At 46.8% G+C, this 24,523-nt stretch overlaps 1 protein-coding gene across 1 annotated transcript in view; it reads right to left on the minus strand.

Moving 5' to 3' along the window:
• The window catches only part of LOC139410603 (unc-5 netrin receptor Ca), a 196,974-nt gene that overhangs the window by 16,868 nt on the left and 155,583 nt on the right, over window positions 1-24,523 (minus strand). Inside the window, exons 10-13 of the mRNA XM_071155911.1 lie at window positions 24,162-24,509; window positions 18,022-18,109; window positions 15,044-15,212; window positions 7,646-7,879 (exon numbers count right to left, since the gene is read on the minus strand). Coding sequence (XP_071012012.1) covers window positions 7,646-7,879; window positions 15,044-15,212; window positions 18,022-18,109; window positions 24,162-24,509 — 839 coding nt within the window. The remainder of the gene's footprint in view (window positions 1-7,645; window positions 7,880-15,043; window positions 15,213-18,021; window positions 18,110-24,161; window positions 24,510-24,523) is intronic.

Genomic DNA, 24,523 nt, shown 5'->3' on the forward strand with positions numbered 1-24,523 from the left:
CCTCCTACAGCAGCAAAGACAATAACACAATGAAGTACCTCCTACAGCAGCAAAGACAATAACACAATGAAGTACCTCCTACAGCAGCAAAGACAATAACACAATGAAGTACCTCCTACAGCAACAAAGACAATAACACAATGTACAACTTGACTTACATTGACTTTTGACTAACTGAACTTTTGACTTACGGTAACCGCAATGGTAGTATCCATTACAATACTGGATGCATAAGCCTACGGCTGTATGAGGCTAGTGCAAACCAGCAGACTGGTGAAGAGTCATTGTATTAGTGTACAGTGAGCTCCAAAAGTATTGGGCCAGTGATATTTTTTAATTTAAAATTATACAAAAACCATGAGGTTAAATCGCAGACTGTCATCTTTAAGTTGAGGGTATTTTAATGCTTATCGGGAACTGTTTAGAAATTTTAAGAGACCAAAAGAATTTGGACAAAATCACTTATATGTGTATTAAAGAAGTCAAAAGTGTCACGCCCTGACCTTAGAGAGCCTTTTCATTTCTCTATTTGGTTAGGTCAGGGTGTGATTAGGGTGGGCGTTCTAGGTTTTCTGTTTCTATGTTGGTGTGTTTGATTCCCAATCGGAGGCAGCTGTCTATCGTTGTCTCTGATTGGGAATCAGATAGCGTAACAGAAGATCCCACCACCAACGGACCAAGCAGCGTTCCCCGAAGTGGAGGACATCATGGACATGGGAGGAGGTAATGGCAGGGCATGAGACCCTGCTGTGGAAACAGGCGGAAGCAGCGAGGGAGGAACGGCGGCAATACCAGGAGTCACGGCAAGGATGGAAGCAAGAGAGGCAGCCTCAAAAAACATTTTTGGGGGGCACATGGGTTGAAGAGTGGAACGAGCGGAACTAAGGGGTAAACGAGGACCAACTCCCTGTAAATAGAATGAGGAGTTGGTCACGGTTCAAGTGCCACGTTTTCCGGTTCAGCCAGGACAGATTGTGCCGGCTCAGCGCTTCTGGTCTCCGGTGCGTCTCCTCGGCCCAGGATATCCTCAGTTCACCAGCACAACCCAGTGCGGCTTATTGCAGCTCCCCGCACTTGCCGGGCTACAGGGGGTATTCAGCCAGGATGCGTTGTGCCAGCTCCAGACCTCTAGTGCGCATCCACAGCCCAGTAAACCCGTGCCGGCTCTACGCACTATGCCTCCAATGCGCCTTCATAGCCCAGTACGTCCTGTGCCAGCTCTCCACACTCACTGAGCTAAAGTGGGTATCCAGCCAGGACGCGTTGTGGCAGCTCCACGTACCAGGCTTCCAGTATGTCTCCTCCGTCCGGTTCGACCTGTTCCGGCTCCACGTACAAAGCCTCCAGTGATGATCCAAGGCCTGAAGCCTCCAGTGATGATCCATGGCCTGAACCCTCCAGTGATGATCCATGGCCCGGAGTCTGCAGCGATGATCCATGGCATGTAGCCTGCAGCGATGATCCATGACATGGTCCCTGGTACGGAGCCTCCAGCGACGGTCCCCGGTCCGGAGCCTCCAGCAACGGTCTCCAGTCCGGAGCCTCCAGCGGCGGTCTGGAGTCCAGAGCCTCCGGTGATGATCCACGGTCCGGTTCCTCCGGCGACGATTCACGGTCCGGAGTCTCCGGTGACGATCCACGGTCCGGTTCCACGGAAGCGGAGGGATCAGCGTGCGGAGCGGGGGCTACGTCCCGAACCGGAGCCGCCACAGAGGATAGATGCCCACCTGGACCCTCCCCTATAGAGTCAGGTTTTGCGGCCGGAGTCCGCACCTTTGGCGGCGGGGGGGGGGGTATTGTCACGCCCTGACCTTAGAGAGCCTTTTCATTTCTCTATTTGGTTAGGTCAGGGTGAGATTAGGGTGGGCGTTCTAGGTTTTCTGTTTCTATGTTGGTGTGTTTGATTCCCAATCGGAGGCAGCTGTCTATCGTTGTCTCTGTTTGGGAATCAGATATAAGTTGTCAGTTTCCTTTTGGGTTTTGTGGGATCTTGTCTTTGTTTGTTGCTTTATGCACGACTAGCTTTATGTTCAGTTTGTGTTCTTTCTTCTTTCCAGGTGTTTCGTTTTCAAATAAAGAGAGAATGTACGCCTACCACGCTGCACTTTGGTCCGGTCATTTATCATCCGACGACGAGCGTAACAAAAAGGTTAGTATTTGGTCCCATATTCCTAACACCAATGACTACATCAAGATAGTGACTCTACAAAATTGTTGGATGCATTTGTTGTTCGCTTTGGTTGTGTTTCAGATTATTTTGTGCCCAATAGAAATTATTGTAATAACGTGGTGTCATTTTGGAGTCACTTTTGTCGTAAATAAGAAAACAGTATGTTTCTAAACACTTCTATATTAATGTGGATGCTGCCATGATTACGGAAAATCCTGAACAAATCGTGAATAATGTTGAATGAGAAAGCAGAGGCATAAATATCATAGCAGCCCCCCCCCCCCAAAAAATAAAATAAAAAACAATAATATTAATTGAAACTTCTATTGTTATTGTATTGGTCAGAGGTTAGGGGCTGTTATACAGTATTTGTGCTAGTTATTTTACTCACAAATGTTTACATTTTGATTTTATAAGGCCCGTTCCAAATGCCCCCCTATTCCCAATATAGTGTACTACTTTTGACTAGGGCCTATAGGGATCTGGATAAAAAATATAGGAAATAGAGAGTCATTTGAAACACATTCATTGTCTATATTAACTAGTCTGGTGTAAAAGAAGGGTACTAAAACGTCAACAATAGACTGCAAATACTGTACAGCGACTGCTTTCTTGATGTTCAATACTGTACAAGATCATTATTAGAATGTCACCCCATCCTCCAACAACTACTGCAGTATAAGAACACCAATTGACTCCTAATCATCATCCTCCAACAACTACTGCCGTATAAGAACACCAATTGACTCCTAATCATCCTCCTTCAACAACTACTGTAGTACAAGAACATCAATTGACTCCGCCTCTTTCTCATCCTTCAACAACTACTGCAGTATAAGAACACCAATTGACTCCTAATCATCATCCTCCAACAACTACTGTAGTACAAGAACACCAATTGACTCCTAATCATCCTCCTTCAACAACTACTGCCGTATAAGAACACCAATTGACTCCTAATCATCCTCCTTCAACAACTACTGCCGTATAAGAACACCAATTGACTCCTAATCATCCTCCTTCAACAACTACTGCAGTACAAGAACATCAATCGACTCCGCCTCTTTCTCATCCTTCAACAAATACTGCAGTATAAGAACACCAATTGACTCCTAATCATCTTCCTTCAACAACTACTGTAGTACAAGATTATCAATCGACTCCGCCTCCCCTCCTCCTCCAACAACTACTACAGTATAAGAATATCAATCGACTCCGCCTCTCCCTCCTCCTCCAACAACTACTACAGTATTAGAATATCAATCGACTCCGCCTCTCCCCGCTCCTTCAACAACTACTGCAGTATAAGATTATCAATCGACTCCGCCTCTCCCTCCTCCTTCAACAACTACTGCAGTATAAGATTATCAATCGACTCCGCCTCTCCCTCCTCCTTCAACAACTACTGCAGTATAAGATTATCAATCGACTCCGCCTCTCCCTCCTCCTTCAACAACTACTGCAGTATAAGATTATCAATCGACTCCGCCTCTCCCTCCTCCTTCAACAACTACTGCAGTATAAGATTATCAATCGACTCCGCCTCTCCCTCCTCCTTCAACAACTACTGCAGTATAAGATTATCAATCGACTCCTCCTCTCCCTCCTCCTTCCACAACTACTATAGTATAAGAATATCAATAGACTCCTCCTTCTCCTTCCACAACTACTGCAGTATAAGAATATCAATAGACTCCGCCTCTCCCTCCTCCTTCCACAACTACTGCAGTATAAGAATATCAATAGACTCTGCCTCCTCCTCCTCCTTCCACAACTACAGTTTATTTAATCGACTCCTCCTCCTTCAACAACTACTGATATGTAAGAATATCAATCGACTCCTCCTCCTTCAACAACTACTGCAGTAAAATAATATCAATCGACTCCGCCTCCTCCTTCTCCAACTACTGCAGTAAAATAATATAAATCGACTCCGCCTCCTCCTTCTCCTTCCACAACTACTGCAGTAAAATAATATCAATCGACTCCGACTCCTCCTTCTCCTTCCACAACTACTGCAGTAAAATAATATCAATCGACTCCGCCTCCTCCTTCTCCTTCCACAACTACTGCAGTAAAATATTATCAATCGACTCCGCCTCCTCCTTCTCCTTCCACAACTACTGCAGTAAAATAATATCAATAGACTCCGCCTCCTCCTTCTCCTTCCACAACTACTGCAGTAAAATAATATAAATCGACTCCGCCTCCTCCTTCTCCTTCCACAACTACTGCAGTAAAATAATATCAATCGACTCCGCCTCCTCCTCCTCCTTCCACAACTACTGCAGTAAAATAATATCAATCGACTCCGACTCCTCCTCCTTCAACAACTACAGCAGTAAAATAATATCAATCGACTCCTCCTCCTCCTCCTCCTTCCACAACTACAGCAGTAAAATAATATCAATCGACTCCTCCTCCTCCTTCCACAACTACAGCAGTAAAATAATATCAATCGACTCCGACTCCTCCTCCTCCGTCCACAACTACTGCAGTAAAATAATATTAATCGACTCCGCCTCCTCCAACTACTGCAGTAAAATAATATCAATCGACTCCGCCTCCTCCTTCTCCTTCCACAACTACAGCAGTAAAATAATATCAATCGACTCCGCCTCCTCGTCCTCCTTCCACAACTACTGCAGTAAAATAATATCAATCGACTCCGCCTCCTCCTCCTCCTTCCACAACTACTGCAGTAAAATAATATCAATCGACTCCGCCTCCTCCTTCTCCTTCTCCTTCCACAACTACTGCAGTAAAATAATATCAATCGACTCCGCCTCCTCCTCCTCCTTCCACAACTACTGCAGTAAAATAATATCAATCGACTCCGCCTCCTCCTCCTCCTTCCACAACTACTGCAGTAAAATAATATCAATCGACTCCGCCTCCTCCTTCTCCAACTACTGCAGTAAAATAATATCAATCGACTCCGCATTTCAACAACGACTGTTACGTAAGTACATCAATCGACTCCAGGACTTTCTCCTATAGAGCTCCATTTTTATGGAACGGTCTGCCTACCCATGTGAGAGACGCAGACTCGGTCTCAACCTTTAAGTCTTTACTGAAGACTCATCTCTTCAGTGGGTCATATGTGTAGAGAGTGTAGTCTGGCCCAGGAGTGTGAAGGTGAACGGAAAGGCTCTGGAGCAACGAATCGCCCTTGCTGTCTCTGCCTGGCCGGTTCCCCTCTCTCCAATGGGATTCTCTGCCTCTAACCCTATTACAGGGGCTGAGTCACTGGCTTACTGGTGCTCTTTCATGCCGTCCCTAGGAGGGGTGCGTCACTTGAGTGGGTTGAGTCACTGTTGTGATCTTCCTGTCTGGGTTGGCACCCCCCTTTGGGTTGCGCCGTGCGGAGATCTTTGTGGGCTATACTCGGCCTTGTCTCAGGATGGTAAGTTGGTGGCTGAAGATATCCCTGGGTGGGGTTATATCCTTCCTGTTTGGCACTGTCCGGGTGTATCATCAGATTGGGCCACAGTGTCTCCTGACCCCTCCTGTCTCAGCCTCCAGTATTTATGCTGCAGTAGTTTATGTGTCGGGGGGCTAGGGTCAGTTTGTTATATCTGGAGTACTTCTCCTGTCTTATCCGGTGCCCTGTGTGAATTTAAGTATGTTCTCTCTAATTCTCTCTTTCTCTCTTTCTTTCTCTCTCTCGGAGGACCTGAGCCCTAGGACCATGCCTCAGGACTACCTGGCATTATGACTCCTTGCTGTCCCCAGTCCACCTGGCCATGCTGCTGCTCCAGTTTCAACTGTTCTACCTGCGGCTATGGAACCCTGACTTGTTCACCGGACATGCTACCTGTCCCAGACCTGCTGTTTTCAACTCTCTAGAGACAGCAGGAGCGGTAGAGATACTGACATTTACTCCTGAGGTGCTGACTTGCTGCACCCTCCACAACTACTGTGATTATTATTATTTGACCATGCTAGTCATTTATGAACATTTGAACATCTTGGCCATGTTCTGTTATAATCTCCACCCAGCACAGCCAGAAGAGGACTGGCCACCCCTTATAGCCTGGTTCCTTTCAAGGTTTCTTCCTAGGTTTTGGCCTTTCTAGGGAGTTTTTCCTTGCCACCGTGCTTCTACACCTGCATTGCTTGTTGTTTGGTGTTTTAGGCTAGGTTTCTGTACAGCACTTTGAGATATCAGCTGATGTAAGAAGGGCTATATAAATACATTTGATTTGACTCCGCATCGTCCTTCTCGATCAACATCTACTCCAGTATAAGAATATCAATCGACTCCTCCTCCTCCGAGGTATAAGAATATCAATCGACTCCGCCTCCTCCTCCAACAACTACTGAGGTATAAGAATATCAATCGACTCCTCCTCCTCCTCCAACAACTACTGAGGTATAAGAATATCAATCGACTCCGCCTCCTCCTCCAACAACTACTGAGGTATAAGTTTATCAATCGACTCCTCCTCCTCCTCCAACAACTACTGAGGTATAAGAATATCAATCGACTCCACATCCTCCTCCTCCAACAACTACTGAGGTATAAGAATATCAATCGACTCCGCCTCCTCCTCCTCCTCCAACAACTACTGAGGTATAAGTTTATCAATCGACTCCTCCTCCTCCTCCAACAACTACTGAGGTATAAGAATATCAATCGACTCCACATCCTCCTCTTCCTCCTCCAACAACTACTGAGGTATAAGAATATCAATCGACTCCACATCCTCCTCTTCCTCCTCCAACAACTACTGAGGTATAAGAACACCAATCGACTCCGCCTCCTACTCCTCCTTCAACAACGACTGCAATGTAAGTATATCAATAGACTCCGCCCACTCCTTCAACTACTGCAGTATAAGAATATCAATCGACTCCGCCTCCTCCTCCTCCTCCAACAACTACTGAGGTATAAGAACATCAATAGACACCGGCTCCTTCAACAACTACTGTAGTATAGGAATATCAATCGACTCCGCCTCCACCTTCAACAACTACTGCAGTATAAGAACATCAATAGACACCGCCTCCTCCTTCAACAACTAGTGTAGTATAGGAACATCAATAGACACCGCCTCCTCCTTCCACAACTACTGTAGTATAGGAATATCAATCGACTCCGCCTCCACCTTCAACAACTACTGCAGTATAGGAATATCAATCGACTCCGTCGCCTCATCTTCCAACACACCAACTACAAAATTCCCTTTGAAAGCAAGACCAATTAAAGTTACTTTGACATATCATTAGAAACACCAACCAAACATTTTGTTTTCAAACTATCTTCCCTTGAAATGTTGAAACATTTGTGGGAAAGAGCACTGCTTAAAAAGTGAGTGTGTGAGTGAGTGAGTGTGTGAGTGAGTGAACGAGTGAGGTGCACAGGTAAGCGAGAGAAAGTAGGACTTCATTGGTGTGCGTTGTGTCCATATTAGGAGTCCCAAGGAGTCAGTGAGGCTATCTTAATGCTGCCCCCCCCCCCCCCCCCCTTACCTTGAGTGCGTCCTGGGTGTCGTCCAGACAGTAGACTCTAATGTGGTACTCCAGTGTGGTGCTTGACACAGGGCCGAAGATGGCCAGTTTGAGGCGCTTGGCGGCAGCCTTGCTGACGGACTGGCCCACCAGGCAGTAGGTCCCCAGGGTCTCTGTCAGTAGATGACATGCCTCCTCATCCATCTGGATGTAGCAGGGTGTGGTGAAGTTCTCCTCCCCGACCACTACCACGTCCTGTTTGGGACACACACACGGTTATTGTATGATGAGAGACTGGGCATATTTCATTCCCCTGATAGAATTTCAACTCTTCAGAGAAACACTTGTCCATACAGCATGGTGTGTGTGTGTGTGTGTGTGTGTGTGTGTGTGTGTGTGTGTGTGTGTGTGTGTGTGTGTGTGTGTGTGTGTGTGTGTGTGTGCACAAACAGCACACACTGGCCAAGTCTGACCTCTCCTCTAAGTCTCCTCTTCTTGTTCCATAACTCTGTTTACCCACACTGTGATCCTCTACCTTCTTTTATCTATAATCCTTATCCTGATGCCTACAGTACACCAGCCACACACAAGCATTCATTTTCCTGCTATTATGAGAAAAACAGGAATTAAAAACCTTTGCAGTAAGCTTGGCCGTTAAACAGTACAACAGCAACATTAAAGCTGGTCTTTAGCCTCTGTTATAGGACCTCAGAGACAGCACCAGTCATATAATGAGAGAATAGCAAGGCAAAGGGTGGGGTACAGTACTGTATTGAAGGCTAGGCTGGATGACTATTCACTTCCATTTAGACTACAATTAACCAATAGGCTGAAGCATGGATATGTACGGATTCTAACGGCTTCAGAATTCTCCTGGTACTGATGTGGTATTAAAACGTATAGTCAAAAATTAAGCATAAAGGTCCATCGATAGACTAGTGTCCTGTCCAGGAGGTGTACTGGTACATCAAGCTGTCTGTCTCACTACAGAAACAGGAGATAGACTAGTGTCCTGTCCAGGAGGTGTACTGGTACATCAAGCTGTCTGTCTCACTACAGAAACAGGGGATAGACTAGTGTCCTGTCCAGGGGGTGTACTGGTACATCAAGCTGTCTGTCTCACTACAGAAACAGGAGATAGACTAGTGTCCTGTCCAGGAGGTGTACTGGTACATCAAGCTGTCTGTCTCACTACAGAAACAGGAGATAGACTAGTGTCCTGTCCAGGAGGTGTACTGGTACATCAAGCTGTCTGTCTCACTACAGAAACAGGAGATAGACTAGTGTCCTGTCCAGGAGGTGTACTGGTACATCAAGCTGTCTGTCTCACTACAGAAACAGGAGATAGACTAGTGTCCTGTCCAGGAGGTGTACTGGTATATCAAGCTGTCTGTCTCACTACAGAAACAGGAGATAGACTAGTGTCCTGTCCAGGGGGTGTACTGGTACATCAAGCTGTCTGTCTCACTACAGAAACAGGAGATAGACTAGTGTCCTGTCCAGGAGGTGTACTGGTACATCAAGCTGTCTGTCTCACTACAGAAACAGGAGATAAACTAGTGTCCCGTCCAGGAGGTGTACTGGTACATCAAGCTGTCTCACTACATAAACAGGAGATAGACTAGTGTCCTGTCCAGGAGGTGTACTGGTACATCAAGCTGTCTGTCTCACTACAGAAACAGGAGATAAGACTAGCGTCCTGTCCAGGAGGTGTACTGGTACATCAAGCTGTCTGTCTCACTACAGAAACAGGAGATAAGACTAGTGTCCTGTCCAGGAGGTGTACTGGTACATCAAGCTGTCTGTCTCACTACAGATACAGGAGATAGACTAGTGTCCTGTCCAGGAGGTGTACTGGTACATCAAGCTGTCTGTCTCACTACAGAAACAGGAGATAGACTAGTGTCCTGTCCAGGAGGTGTACTGGTACATCAAGCTGTCTCACTACAGAAACAGGAGATAAGACTAGTGTCCTGTCCAGGAGGTGTACTGGTACATCAAGCTGTCTGTCTCACTACAGAAACAGGAGATAAACTAGTGTCCTGTCCAGGAGGTGTACTGGTACATCAAGCTGTCTGTCTCACTACAGAAACAGGAAATAGACTAGTGTCCTGTCCAGGAGGTGTACTGGTACATCAAGCTGTCTGTCTCACTACAGAAACAGGAGATAGACTAGTGTCCTGTCCAGGAGGTGTACTGGTACATCAAGCTGTCTGTCTCACTACAGAAACAGGAGATAAACTAGTGTCCTGTCCAGGAGGTGTACTGGTACATCAAGCTGTCTGTCTCACTACAGAAACAGGAGATAAACTAGTGTCCTGTCCAGGAGGTGTACTGGTACATCAAGCTGTCTGTCTCACTACAGAAACAGGAAATAGACTAGTGTCCTGTCCAGGAGGTGTACTGGTACATCAAGCTGTCTGTCTCACTACAGAAACAGGAGTTAGACTAGTGTCCTGTCCAGGAGGTGTACTGGTACATCAAGCTGTCTCACTACAGAAACAGGAGATAGACTAGTGTCCTGTCCAGGAGGTGTACTGGTACATCAAGCTGTCTGTCTCACTACAGAAACAGGAGATAGACTAGTGTCCTGTCCAGGAGGTGTACTGGTACATCAAGCTGTCTGTCTCACTACAGAAACAGGAGATAAGACTAGCGTCCTGTCCAGAAGGTGTACTGGTACATCAAGCTGTCTGTCTCACAACAGAAACAGGAGATAGACTAGTGTCCTGTCCAGGAGGTGTACTGGTACATCAAGCTGTCTGTCTCACTACAGAAACAGGAGATAGACTAGTGTCCTGTCCAGGAGGTGTACTGGTACATCAAGCTGTCTGTCTCACTACAGAAACAGGAGATAGACTAGTGTCCTGTCCAGGAGGTGTACTGGTACATCAAGCTGTCTGTCTCACTACAGAAACAGGAGTTAGACTAGTGTCCTGTCCAGGAGGTGTACTGGTACATCAAGCTGTCTCACTACAGAAACAGGAGATAGACTAGTGTCCTGTCCAGGAGGTGTACTGGTACATCAAGCTGTCTGTCTCACTACAGAAACAGGAGATAGACTAGTGTCCTGTCCAGGAGGTGTACTGGTACATCAAGCTGTCTGTCTCACTACAGAAACAGGAGATAAGACTAGCGTCCTGTCCAGAAGGTGTACTGGTACATCAAGCTGTCTGTCTCACAACAGAAACAGGAGATAGACTAGTGTCCTGTCCAGGAGGTGTACTGGTACATCAAGCTGTCTGTCTCACTACAGAAACAGGAGATAAACTAGTGTCCTGTCCAGGAGGTGTACTGGTACATCAAGCTGTCTGTCTCACTACAGAAACAGGAGATAAGACTAGTGTCCTGTCCAGGAGGTGTACTGGTACATCAAGCTGTCTGTCTCACTACAGAAACAGGAGATAGACTAGTGTCCTGTCCAGGAGGTTTACTGGTACATCAAGCTGTCTGTCTCACTACAGAAAGTGAACTCTGGCTGGGGAACATTCAGAGAGTTCCTGAGTGCTCTGGAGCAGGTTTTCATCAAGGATCTCCCTGTATTTTGCTCCTTTCATCTTTCCATCGATCATGAATAGTCTCTTTACATTTCAATTGAGCTACACCGCAGATCTTCTGCGATACGGATTGAATCGAGCCCTCAAGTTGTCTTTTTTCATTTGACTTTTGTATCGGAGTTGTTGCTCCTTTCCCCCACCCCCGTCATCTTTTGAAGGATGGTATATCTATAGTCTGGTCTGGAAGAGGACACATTATTATAGACCAACTCAGGTCCTTTTTCTGAAATGACTATTGAGCTCCAAATCACACCTTATCTGGAGTTATGTCCCTTTTGATGAGCCGTATCAATACGAGGTTGTAGAAAACCAATATTGTGTGAATCGGTTATTGCTTCTAACCACAGCTGTGATTTTTCCCAGAATATAGCTGACAGGCTGTGTTCAACTCTGTGGCTGTGTTCAACTCTGTGGCTGTGTTCAACTCTGTGGCTGTGTTCAACTCTGTGGCTGTGTTCAACTCTGTGGCTGTGTTCAACTCTGTGGCTGTGTTCAACTCTGTGGCTGTGTCCAACTCTGTGGCTGTGTTCAACTCTGTGGCTGTGTTCAACTCTGTGGCTGTGTTCAACTCTGTGGCTGTGTTCAACTCTGTGGCTGTGTTCAACTCTGTGGCTGTGTCCAACTCTGTGGCTGTGTCCAACTCTATGGCTGTGTTCAACTCTATGGCTGTGTTCAACTCCATGGCTGTGTTCAACTCTATGGCTGTGTCCAACTCTATGGCTGTGTTCAACTCTGTGGCTGTGTTCAACTCTGTGGCTGTGTTCAACTCTGTGGCTGTGTCCAACTCTGTGGCTGTGTCCAACTCTGTGGCTGTGTCCAACTCTATGGCTGTGTTCAACTTTATGGCTGTGTCCAACTCTATGGCTGTGTTCAACTCTGTGGCTGTGTCCAACTCTGTGGCTGTGTTCAACTCTATGGCTGTGTCCAACTATGGCTGTGTCCAACTCTGTGGCTGTGTCCAACTCTGTGGCTGTGTTCAACTCTATGGCTGTGTTCAACTCTATGGCTGTGTCCAACTCTATAGCTGTGTTCAACTCTATGGCTGTGTTCAACTCTATGGCTGTGTTCAACTCCATGGCTGTGTTCAACTCTATGGCTGTGTTCAACTCTATGGCTGTGTTCAACCCTATGGCTGTGTTCAACTCCATGGCTGTGTCCAACTCTGTGGCTGTGTTCAACTCTGTGGCTGTGTTCAACTCTGTGGCTGTGTTCAACTCTATGGCTGTGTTCAACTCTATGGCTGTCTTCAACTCTATGGCTGTGTTCAACTCTATGGCTGTGTCCAACTCTATGGCTGTGTTCAACTCTATGGCTGTGTTCAACTCTATGGCTGTGTTCAACTCCATGGCTGTGTTCAACTCTATGGCTGTGTTCAACTCTATGGCTGTGTTCAACTCTATGGCTGTGTTCAACTCTATGGCTGTGTTCAACTCTGTGGCTGTGTTCAACTCTGTGGATTGCATTCTGATCTGTGGCTCAATAAACCTAAGCACACACCCACCCACACACACACTGCATGCATAATTGTGGGCAGACATTGTGTTTCTGTGCGATAACAACAGTGACGCCTGCAGACAGTCTTATCACAAACAGTACCAACACACCACCAATACAGGACCAGGTGGGCCTTTATCACACACACACCACTCCTCAGAGGTAGTCTGCTCACGCTGTGAGAGAGGGAGGGAAGGAGGGAGGGAGGGAGGGAGGGATGGAGAGAAAGGAGGGAGGGATGGATGGAACAGAGGGAGGGATGGATGGAACAGAGGGAGGGATGGAGAGAAAGGAGGGAGGGAGGGAAGGGAGGGATGGAGAGAAAGGAGGGATGGATGGAACAGAGGGAGGGATGGAGAGAAAGGAGGGAGGGAGGGAAGGGAGGGATGGAGAGAAAGGAGGGATGGATGGAACAGAGGGAGGGATGGATGGAACAGAGGGAGGGAACGGAGGGAGGAAGGGATGGAACAGAGGGAGGGAGGGATGGAATGGAGGGAGGGAGGGAATGGAGTGAGGAAGGGATGGAACAGAGGGAGGGAGGAAGGGATGGAAGGGAAGGAGGGAGGGAGAGAAGGGAGGGAGGGATGGATGGAACAGAGGGAGGGATGGATGGAACAGAGGGAGGGATGGAGAGAAAGGAGGGAGGGAGGGAAGGGAGGGATGGAGAGAAAGGAGGGATGGATGGAACAGAGGGAGGGATGGAGAGAAAGGAGGGAGGGAGGGAAGGGAGGGATGGAGAGAAAGGAGGGATGGATGGAACAGAGGGAGGGATGGATGGAACAGAGGGAGGGAACGGAGGGAGGAAGGGATGGAACAGAGGGAGGGAGGAAGGGATGGAATGGAGGGAGGAAGGGATGGAACAGAGGGAGGGAGGAAGGGATGGAATGGAGGGAGGGAGGGAATGGAGTGAGGAAGGGATGGAACAGAGGGAGGGAGGAAGGGATGGAACGGAAGGAGGGAGGGAGAGAAGGGAGGGATGGATGGAACAGAGGGAGGGATGGAACATAGTTAGGGAACGGAACGGAGGGAGGGGCAGAACAGAGGGAGGGAGGGAACGGAGGGAGGAAGGGATGGAACAGAGGGAGGAAGGGAAGGGAAGGGAGGGAGGGAGAGATGGAACAGAGGGAGGGAGGGAGAGAGCGGTCGGAGGGAGGGAGGGAGGGATGGAACAGAGGGAGGGAGGGATGGAACAGAGGGAAAAATGGAACAGAGGAAGGGATGGAACGGAGGGAGGGAGGGAGGTAGGGAGAGATGTAACAGAGGGAGAAAGAGAGGGATGGAACAGATGGAGGGAGGTATGGAACAGAGGGATGAAACAGAGGGGTGGAACTGGAGCAAATTCATTGTGCTAACAGTTTTTCAACCATCCTTGCTGGTCTAATTGAGTTTGGGTGCTGTGTTTACAGAGCCCTGCCAAGCGTGGCCCAGTCTGTCTTCTCCCCCTGCCATCACTACACTTATCCCATTCTACAAGCACGTGGCTGTGTCCCAAATTATACCCTGTATAGTCCCCTACCTCTGACCAGAGCCTGTACAGTCCCCTACCTCTGACCAGAGCCTGTACAGTCCCCTACCTCTGACCAGAGCCTGTACAGTCCCCTACCTCTGACCAGAGCCTGTATAGTCCCCTACCTCTGACCAGAGCCTGTACAGTCCCCTACCTCTGACCAGAGCCTGTATAGTCCCCTACCTCTGACCAGAGCCTGTATAGTCCCCTACCTCTGACCAGAGCCTGTATAGTCCCCTACCTCTGACCAGAGCCTGTATAGTCCCCTACCTCTGACCAGAGCCTGTATAGTCCCCTACCTCTTACCAGAGCCTGTACAGTCCCCTACCTCTGACCAGAGCCTGTATGGAAGAGGATGCTGTTTGGGACACATCCTGTCTTTATGTCGATATTGGCATGGGGGACCTCTGCAGTTCCTCCTACCCAGGAAACATGTCTGTTCCACCAGACTATATCTTCTGTATACAATTCAACACTATGACTTCCTTGTCAACAGCAGGTACAGTATACACACATATGGTATATTTAACCTGACAAAGCTTCATGACAAAGCATGAATATTGATGAATATTGATGAATATTGATGAATATTGATGCAAGCGTGAATATTTCAGTTGTATTCTTCAATGACTCACTACAGTGACAGTCCCACCCTCTCCGCTATAGGTCGTGATCCCCTGCTCAGACGTTGCATGCATCAACCAATGGTCGCGTGCGATGTCATCGACTGTGCAGTCAGGCACCAGGTTGCTGATACATGTGGTTAGCTGAAACGTAGTGTAAAAGCTGGCATACGTCTGAGCAGGGGAACATGACCTGTGGTTTATAAATAAGCCTGACCGTTACAACTACCGTTCTCACCTCCCATTGGCCCTGATTCAGCTGGTTCTTCAACTGGATCTGCCAATCGTCTCCGTCGGCCTCGGCACAGTGATGAATGGTGAGGATGACTGGGCGGGTCAGGAGGGCCCCTGGGGGACCACAGCTCACCACGGGGCTCAACACTGTCTGAACATCCTCTACCGGTGGCCTAGAGAGCGAGAGAAGGAGAGAGAGAGAGATTTTAAAATGCTCCTTTCAGGACAAAATGTATTGTCACTGTAGTAAACTTTTTTTTTTTACAGAACCTGAACTGATGTTTGCAGATGTGTGAATTTCCTTTGGTTACCGAGTACAGTGTATTCAGACCCCTTGACTTTTCCCTCATTTTGTTATGTTACAAACTTATTCTAAAATGGATTAAATCGTTTTTTCCCCTCATCTACACACATAATGACAAAACAAAAAAACAAACAAAAAATGGAAATACAACATTAACATAAGTATTTACTCAGTCATTTTTTGAAGCACATTTAGCAGTGATTACAGCCTCAAGTCTTCTTGGGTATGACGCTACAAGCTTGGCACACCTGTATTTGGGGAGGTTCTCCTATTCTTCTCTGCAAATCCTCTCACGCTCTGTCAGATTGGACGGGGAGCGTCGCTGCACAGCTATTTTAAGGTCTCTCTAGAGATGTTTGACCGGGTTCGAGTCTGGGCTCTGGCTGGGCCACTCCAGGGCATTCAGAGACTTGTCCCGAAGCCACTCCTGCTTTGTCTTGGTTGTGTGCTTAAGGTCATTGTCCTGTTGGAAGGTGCACCTTCCCAGGGCAAGGAGGCATGAGGCTACCAAGAAGCCAATGGCGACTTTGAAGGAGGCAAAGACAGGTCAATGTGTGCATGTGACCACAATATCACCAGCCTTCCACAAATCTGGCCTCTATGAGGCAAGAAAAAAAAACACTCCTCAAAAAAAAGCCACTATCAAGTCTCGTTTGAAGCTTTGCCAAAAATCACATTGTAGATGTGCCACTTGGCCTCGGAGGCCAAGTGGCAAAAGGTGCTGTGGTCAGATGAGACCAAAATTGACTTTTTTGTCCTGAACTTAAAACGATATTTCTGGCAAAAACCCAATATATTTTTCCATCCAAAGAACACCATGCCTACAGCAAAGCATGGCGGTGGCAGCGCCCTGTTGTGGGGTGTTTCTCTTCGGCAGGGACTGGATAGGATAGAAGTGGAAATGGAAAGTGTAAAATACCGACAGATTCTTGTCCTTGAGTGGCCTAGTCAGAGCCCCGACGTAAATCCCATCAAGAATCTGTGGAATGACTTGAAGAGTGCAGTCCATGAGCAGTCACCATGCAATTTGACTGAGCTTCAACAATTCTGCAAGGAAGAATGGGCAAATATTGCACAGTCCAGGTGTGCAAAGTTAGTAGAGATGTGTTCAAAGAGACTCGTGGCTGTAATTAAAGATGGTTCCACCAAGTATTAACTCAGGAGGGTGTTGACCTATCTAAATAGAGTATTTTACTGTTTTAATTGTAGTTAATTTTCAGTTTTTTTTTCTTTATTTTCTTTTCACTTGGATATTGTGGGTTACTGTCTGTAAATAAAGTCTGATTTTATGTGTTTTCGTTTCAGGCTGTAAGGCAACAAAAGGTGAACAAAGGTGAAAGCTGACTTCCTGTAGACAGTTGTGTGTTTTTCCAAATCATGTCCAATCTATTGAATTTATCACAGGTGGACACCAATCAAGTTGTAGAAACATCTCTAGGATGCACCTACGCTCAATGTCAAGTCTCATAGCAAAGGGTCTGAATATTTATGTAAATAAGGAATCTGGTTTTTATTTTTAATACATTTGCAAACATTTCTACAAACCCGTTTTCTGTATGTCATTATGGGGTATTGTGTGTAGATTGGTGAGGAAAATATGTCATTTAATACATTTCAGTATAAGGCAGTAACGTAACAAAATGTGGAAAAAGTCAAGGGGTCTGAATACTTTCTGAATGTACTGTCTACACACAGCACTTTTTCTATTAAATGTCTCTTGAGTAGTGGACAAAATGTCTCAAATATGATTGGTACTGAAAATCTGTCTTATATCTGGGTAATACTGGGACTGGTATCATTGGCGGTGGGTAAGAATACAAGAGTTTAGCTGGTATTGAGCTGCTTATTGGTTGAAGACGGGAGAGTAGAACACAAGGACAGGCAGGGAGGCAGGCTGACAGAACAGCCAGGCAGGAAGGCAGGCAGGCTGACAGAACAGCCAGGCAGGAAGGCAGGAAGGCTGACAGAACAGGCTGATAGGAAGGCTGACAGGAAGGCAGGAAGGCTGACAGGAAGGCAGGCAGGCTGACAGGAAGGCAGGCAGGCTGACAGGAAGGCAGGCAGGCTGACAGAACAGGCTGACAGGAAGACAGGCAGGCTGACAGAACAGGCTGACAGGAAGGCAGGCAGGCTGACAGGAAGGCAGGAAGGCTGACAGGAAGGCAGGCAGGCTGACAGGAAGACAGGCAGGCTGACAGAACAGGCTGACAGGAAGGCAGGCAGGCTGACAGAATAGGCTGACAGGAAAACAGGCAGGCTGACAGAATAGGCTGATAGGAAGACAGGCAGGCTGACAGAACAGGCTGACAGGAAGGCAGGCAGGCTGACAGGAAGGCAGGCAGGCTGACAGAACAGGCTGACAGGAAGATAGGCAGGCTGACATGAAGGCAGGAAGGCTGACAGGAAGGCTGACAGGAAGGCAGACAGGCTGACAGGAAGGCAGGCAGGCTGACAGGAAGGCAGGCAGGCTGACAGGAAGACAGGCAGGCTGACAGAACAGGCTGACAGGAAGGCAGGCAGGCTGACAGAATAGGTTGACAGTAAAACAGGCAGGCTGACAGAACAGGCTGACAGGAAGACAGGCAGGCTGACAGAATAGGCTGATAGGAAGGCAGGCAGGCTGACAGAATAGGCTGACAGGAAGGCCCTGGTGCTGCTACTGTGCTAATGGAGCTCACCTCATGCTGTCCTTCCTGTGCACCGTCACGTACATCTCATACACACGACCCTGAGGAACAGCACCCGCTGGCACCAGCAAGCTCACACCTGCAGGAGGGAGGGAGGGAGGAAGGAGGAGAGTGAGGGGGGGAGAAAGAGCGAGAGCGCGGAGAGAGCGAGAACGCAGAGAGAGCAAGAGGAGCGAGAAAAAGTGAGAGAAGGAGATAGAGGGAGAGAGAGCGAGAGAAGGAGAGAGAGGGAGAGAGAAATCACAAGTCAGGTCAGTAAGTGACACCGCAGGCTGGACTCCTGAAAATAACACAGACTGGGCTGAGTGAGAGGCACACATCCACATCAACTATATACCCACACCCCCACATTAAATATCTCAAGTGGCCAACAAAACAGGACTCCTCTTGGTCCCAGTAGCCACTTATCAGGCTTTTAGCCTGTGTCTGTGATTTGGACTAATTTGGACACAAGGCTGTTTCCTATGTGACTGTTCCTCCTCTTGGTCCAAGTAGCCACTTATCAGGCTTTTAGCCTGTGTCTGATTTGCACTCATTTGGACACAGGGCTGTTTCCAATGTGACTGTTTACTGTGTTCAGTCCCTCCAGCAGGGAGTGAGGCTCTCATCCAATCACTAATTCCCCGGGTCGCTGTGGGGAGCGCTCCAGAGGGTGACATTTGCACTGTTCCCCTGTGCCTCCAGCCAAACACTTACTACGATTAAATGGGAACTAAAGTGTCAGTGAGGGGGAACATAAGGAACACTCCAACCCAAGAAGAAAGGACACTAGTCTGTGGCATGTGTTGACAGAGCTGCACAGGAGAACAGAGGTTCAATTAAACCCTACATCAATACTGCTGGCCAGCTTGATCAGGCTCTTATGTGAAAGTATGACTGCATATCATTTTGGGTAACACTTTACTTTACGATGCTCTCAAACCTGTGTAGGAACACTAAAGGGACAAACCGGATTGAATCTTCACATTCGAATCATCACATTCGTTGTGTTTAATCAACTCCAAGCCACAATCCCATGTACTTGGCCCTAATCGGAGCTAATATTCTAATGGCCCAGGCATGGGCAGCCCCTAGGAACCCTCTATAAGTGGGCTGTACTTCATCTGCCCAAGGATCCACAGTCATGTATGTCTGAATCCCAAATGGAATCCCATGCATGAGGCATGAGCCGGGATCTGCCGCAGTTAGCGTTAGTGCTAGGAAAAAAATAAAAAATAAAAGTGAAGCCCTTTGGGTCCTCAGAACCAGAACCAGGACCAGAACCAGGACTAGGACCAGAACCAGAACCAGGACTAGAACCAGAACCAGGACCATGACTAGAACCAGGACTAGAACCAGGACTAGGACTAGAAAAAGGACAAGGACCAGGACCAGAACCAGGACTAGAACCAGAACCAGGACCAGGACCAGAACCAGACCAGAACCAAGACCAGAACCAGGAAACACTGTTACGGTAAGTGATCAGGACAGACTATCAATAACATCCAATATAGTAGGCTACGTGAATGAGTCTACTAAGGTACAGTGAGCTGACGCAGTACTGGCAACATGGCAACTGTTACACCTCAGTCAGCTACAGTTACCTGTCAATGTGCTTCCGAAACAGCGGCTAATTAGTTTGACATGTCTCCAGCCAGCTATCGGCTTTCATGTAATTCATTAAGCAGGTTGCCATGTTCTCCATCTGCTGGCAAACCCGTCACTCCCTTTCAATTAGATCTTCCATTCATCACCTCGGGATGGGGAGGAATTCCTCCCTGACACAGAGATTTATGTGGCAGTTTTTGACATTGAGAATGAATGGTGGTACCATACAGCCTTGCTGTCTGCCGCTGCTGAGAGCAGAGAATAGCATACAGGTGTCAAAGAGGAGGTAAGTCAGGTATGCATTTCGACTCTGTCAATCACCACACCCTCATCAACAGACTCAACAGCCTTGGTTTCTCAAATGATTTCCTCGTCTGGTTCACCAACTACTTCTCTGATAGAGTTCAGTGTGTCAGTCTCTATTGGGGGTGCCACAGGGTTCAATTCTTGGGCCGACTCACTTCTCTGCATACATCAATGATGTCGCTCTTGCTGCTGATGAGTCTCTGATCCACCTCTACGCAGACGACACCATTCTGTATACTTCTGGCCCTTCTTTGGACACTGCGTTAACAACCTCCTTCCGTGGCCTCCAACTGCTCTTAAATACAAGTAAAACTAAATGCATGCTCTTCAAACGATCGCTGCCTGCACCTGTCCGTCCGTCCGTCCAGGATCACTGCTCTGGACGGCTCTGACTTAGAATATGTGGACAGCTACAAATACCTAGGTGTCTGGTTAGACTGTAAACTCTCTTTCCAGACTCACATCAAACATCTCCAATCCAAAGTTAACTCTAGAATTGGCTTCCTATTTCGCAACATAGCATCCTTCACTCATGCTGCCAAATATACCCTCATAAAACTGACCATCCTACCGATCCTCGACTTCGGCGATGTCATTTACAAAATAGCCTCCAATACCCTACTCAATAAATTGGATGTAGTTTATCACAGTGCCATCCGTTTTGTCACCAAAGCCCCATATACTACCCACCACTGCGACCTGTACACTCTCGTTGGCTGGACCTCGCTTCATACTCGTCGCCAAACCCACTGGCTCCAGGTCATCTACAAGACCCCGCTAGGTAAAGTCCCCCCTTATCTCAGCTCGCTGGTCACCATAGCAGCACCCACCCGTAGCATGCGCTCCAGCAGGTATAACTCACCGGTCACCACCAAAGCCAATTTCTCCTTTGGCCGCCTCTCCTTCCATTTCTCTGCTGGAGAATGACTGGAACGAACTACAAAAATCTCTGAAACTGGAAACACTTATCTCACTCACTAGCTTTAAGCACCAGCTGTCAGAGCAGCTCACAGATCACTGCACCTGTACATAGTCCATCTATAAATAGCCCAAACAACTACCTCTTTCCCTACTGTATTTATTTTATTTTATTTTAATTAATTTTTTTGCACCCCATTATTTCTACTTTGCACATTCATCTACTGCAAATCTACCATTCCAGTGTTTTACTTGCTATATTGTATTTACTTCACCACCATAACCTTTCTATTGCCTTTACCTCCCTTATCTCATCTCATTTGCTCACATTGTATATAGACTTATTTTTCTACTGTATTATTGACTGTATGTTTGTTTTACTCCATGTGTAACTCTGTGTCGTTGTATGTGTCGAACTGCTTTGCTTTATCTTGGCCATGTCGCAGTTGTAAATGAGAACTTGTTTTCAACTTGCCTACCTAGTTTAAATATAGGTGAAATAATGTTTTATTTCTTTCAAATGCAGCCTGCTGACAATATCACCAACCTGAAACTCTGTCAACTCGCTGTCAATTCAATACAGTACTGAAACACTCAACAAACTGTCAATTCAATACAGTACTGAAACACTCAACAAACTGTCAATTCAATACAGTACTGAAACACTCAACAAACTGTCAATTCAATACAGTACTGAAACACTCAACAAACTGTCAATTCAATACAGTACTGAAACACTGTCAACAAACTGTCAATTCAATACAGTACTGAAACACTCAACAAACTGTCAATTCAATAGTGTACTGAAACACTCAACAAACTGTCAATTCAATACAGTACTGAAACACTCAACAAACTGTCAATTCAATACAGTACTGAAACACTGTCAACAAACTGTCAATTCAATACAGTACTGAAACACTGTCAACAAACTGTCAATTCAATACAGTACTGAAACACTCAACAAACTGTCAATTCAATAGTGTACTGAAACACTCAACGAACTGTCAATTCAATACAGTACTGAAACACTCAACAAAATGTCAATTCAATACAGTACTGAAACACTGTCAACAAACTGTCAATTCAATACAGTACTGAAACACTGTCAACGAACTGAGAGAAATAGTAATGGCGTGGATTTGTAGGCACTAACTCCGCCATGGTTCGTTGGACAAAGCCTATGAGAAAAATGAATGGCGTTTTGGGATGAACGCTGGAAATAAGGTCCCTGGTAAAAACAGGCTTATACATTTTGTTCTATGAGGTAATCTTCATCGGCTAATGTCCCTTTTTGGGTATTTTGAAGAGTTTACGTAATAACGAAAAACACAAAACTTCATAATTCATAAAGGTCATGTTAACTGGCTGCTATTACCTCAGAACAAAACATAACAGCTTCATTATCCATAAAGGTCATGTTAACTGACTGCTATTATCTCAGAACAAAACACAACGGCTTCATTATCCATAAAGGTCATGTTAACTGACTGCTATTATCTCAGAACAAAACACAACGGCTTCATTATCCATAAAGGTCATGTTAACTGACTGCTATTATCTCAACGGCTTCATTATCCATAAAGGTCATGTTAACTGACTGCTATTATCTCAGAACAAAACATAACGGCTTCATTATCCATAAAGGTCATGTTAACTGACTGCTATTATCTCAGAACAAAACACAACGGCTTCATTATCCATAAAGGTCATGTTAACTGACTGCTATTATCTCAGAACAAAACATAACGGCTTCATTATCCATAAAGGTCATGTTAACGGACTGCTATTACCTCAGAACAAAACGTATAAGATCTCCTAAGCCGGTGTTAACCTCAGACCGAATTCCTGAACAAACCAGAGGTAACTTATTTCTGGGTTTTAGAACTACAAGCTGGCAAGCTCTATACTATCAACAAACTGTCCATTCAATACTGAAATACTGTCAATGAACTGATGGCAATGAACTGATGAGTGGCATCTCAACGGGGTATCTAAGAGTTAGAGAGTGTGTCCCTAATAGAGAAAACTGACCTTGTATATAGCTACTGACTCTGGAACTGACCCTGTATATAGCTACTGACCCTGGAACTGATCCTGTATATAGCTACTGACCCTGGAACTGACCCTGTATATAGCTACTGACCCTGGAACTGTCCCTGTATATAGCTACTGACCCTGGAACTGACCCTGTATATAGCTACTGACCCTGGAACTGACCCTGTATATAGCTACTGACCCTGGAACTGTCCCTGTATATAACTACTGACCCTGGAACTGACCCTGTATATAGCTACTGACCCTGGAACTGTCCCTGTATGTAGCTACTGACCCTGGAACTGTCCCTGTATATAGCTACTGACCCTGGAACTGTCCCTGGAACTGTCCCTGTATATAGCTACTGACCCTGGAACTGACCCTGTATATAGCTACTGACCCTGGAACTGTCCCTGTATGTAGCTACTGACCCTGGAACTGTCCCTGTATATAGCTACTGACCCTGGAACTCACCCTGTATATAGCTACTGACCATGGAACTGACCCTGGAACTGACCCTGTATATAGCTACTGACCCTGGAACTGTCCCTGTATATAGCTACTGACCCTGGAACTGTCCCTGTATATAACTACTGACCCTGGAACTGTCCCTGGATGTAGCTACTGACCCTGGAACTGTCCCTGGATGTAGCTACTGACCCTGGAACTGACCCTGGATGTAGCTACTGACCCTGGAACTGACCCTGTATATAGCTACTGACCCTGGAACTGTCCCTGTATATAGCTACTGACCCTGGAACTGTCCCTGTATATAGCTACTGACCCTGGAACTGTCCCTGTATATAGCTACTGACCCTGGAACTGTCCCTGTATATAACTACTGACCCTGGAACTGACCCTGTATATAGCTACTGTCCCTGTATATAGCTACTGACCCTGGAACTGACCCTGTATATAACTACTGACCCTGGAACTGTCCCTGTATATAGCTACTGACCCTGGAACTGTCCCTGTATATAGCTACTGACCCTGGAACTGTCCCTGTATATAACTACTGACCCTGGAACTGACCCTGTATATAGCTACTGTCCCTGTATATAGCTACTGACCCTGGAACTGACCCTGTATATAGCTTACTTACTTTCTAGTGTTCTTATTATTTATATTTCTCATGTGTTTTTGTTCTATTTGACTTTTTTTAATACATTTTTTATTGTACAACTGCATTGTTGTGAAAAAGCAAGAAAAGGCATTTCACTAGTGCACGTGACAATAAACACTTGAAACAGGGCTTGATAAAATACATTGGATTGATTGAGTACCTGAGTTGGGCACAATGAGGTGTCCTCCCTGGGAGTTGAAGGATCCTGCGGCGGTGCAGGAGGGGTCTCGGGTCCGAGCCAGGCTCTGGTTACGCAGGTTCATGTTCTCACTGTCCAGCAGGGACTGGGTGACCTTAGGGGACAGCTTGGAGGAGAAGTCAGACAGGTCTTCCGAAGGAGTGACCAGGCCAGAGGAGTTGTACACCTTGATCTTCAGGTTGGGCAGGGGGTCCAGAAGGGGCGAGTTGGTCATGGGGATCTTGTCGGACACGTCGTGCAGGGCGTAGACGGGGCCGCGGTACATGGCCGCAGCGTTGGTCAGGTCCGGGGGAGCGGTCAGCAAGTCAGCTGGGGGTCAGAGG

Source organism: Oncorhynchus clarkii, chromosome 6 (assembly GCF_045791955.1).
Source record: "Oncorhynchus clarkii lewisi isolate Uvic-CL-2024 chromosome 6, UVic_Ocla_1.0, whole genome shotgun sequence".
Taxonomy (NCBI): Eukaryota; Metazoa; Chordata; class Actinopteri; order Salmoniformes; family Salmonidae; genus Oncorhynchus; species Oncorhynchus clarkii.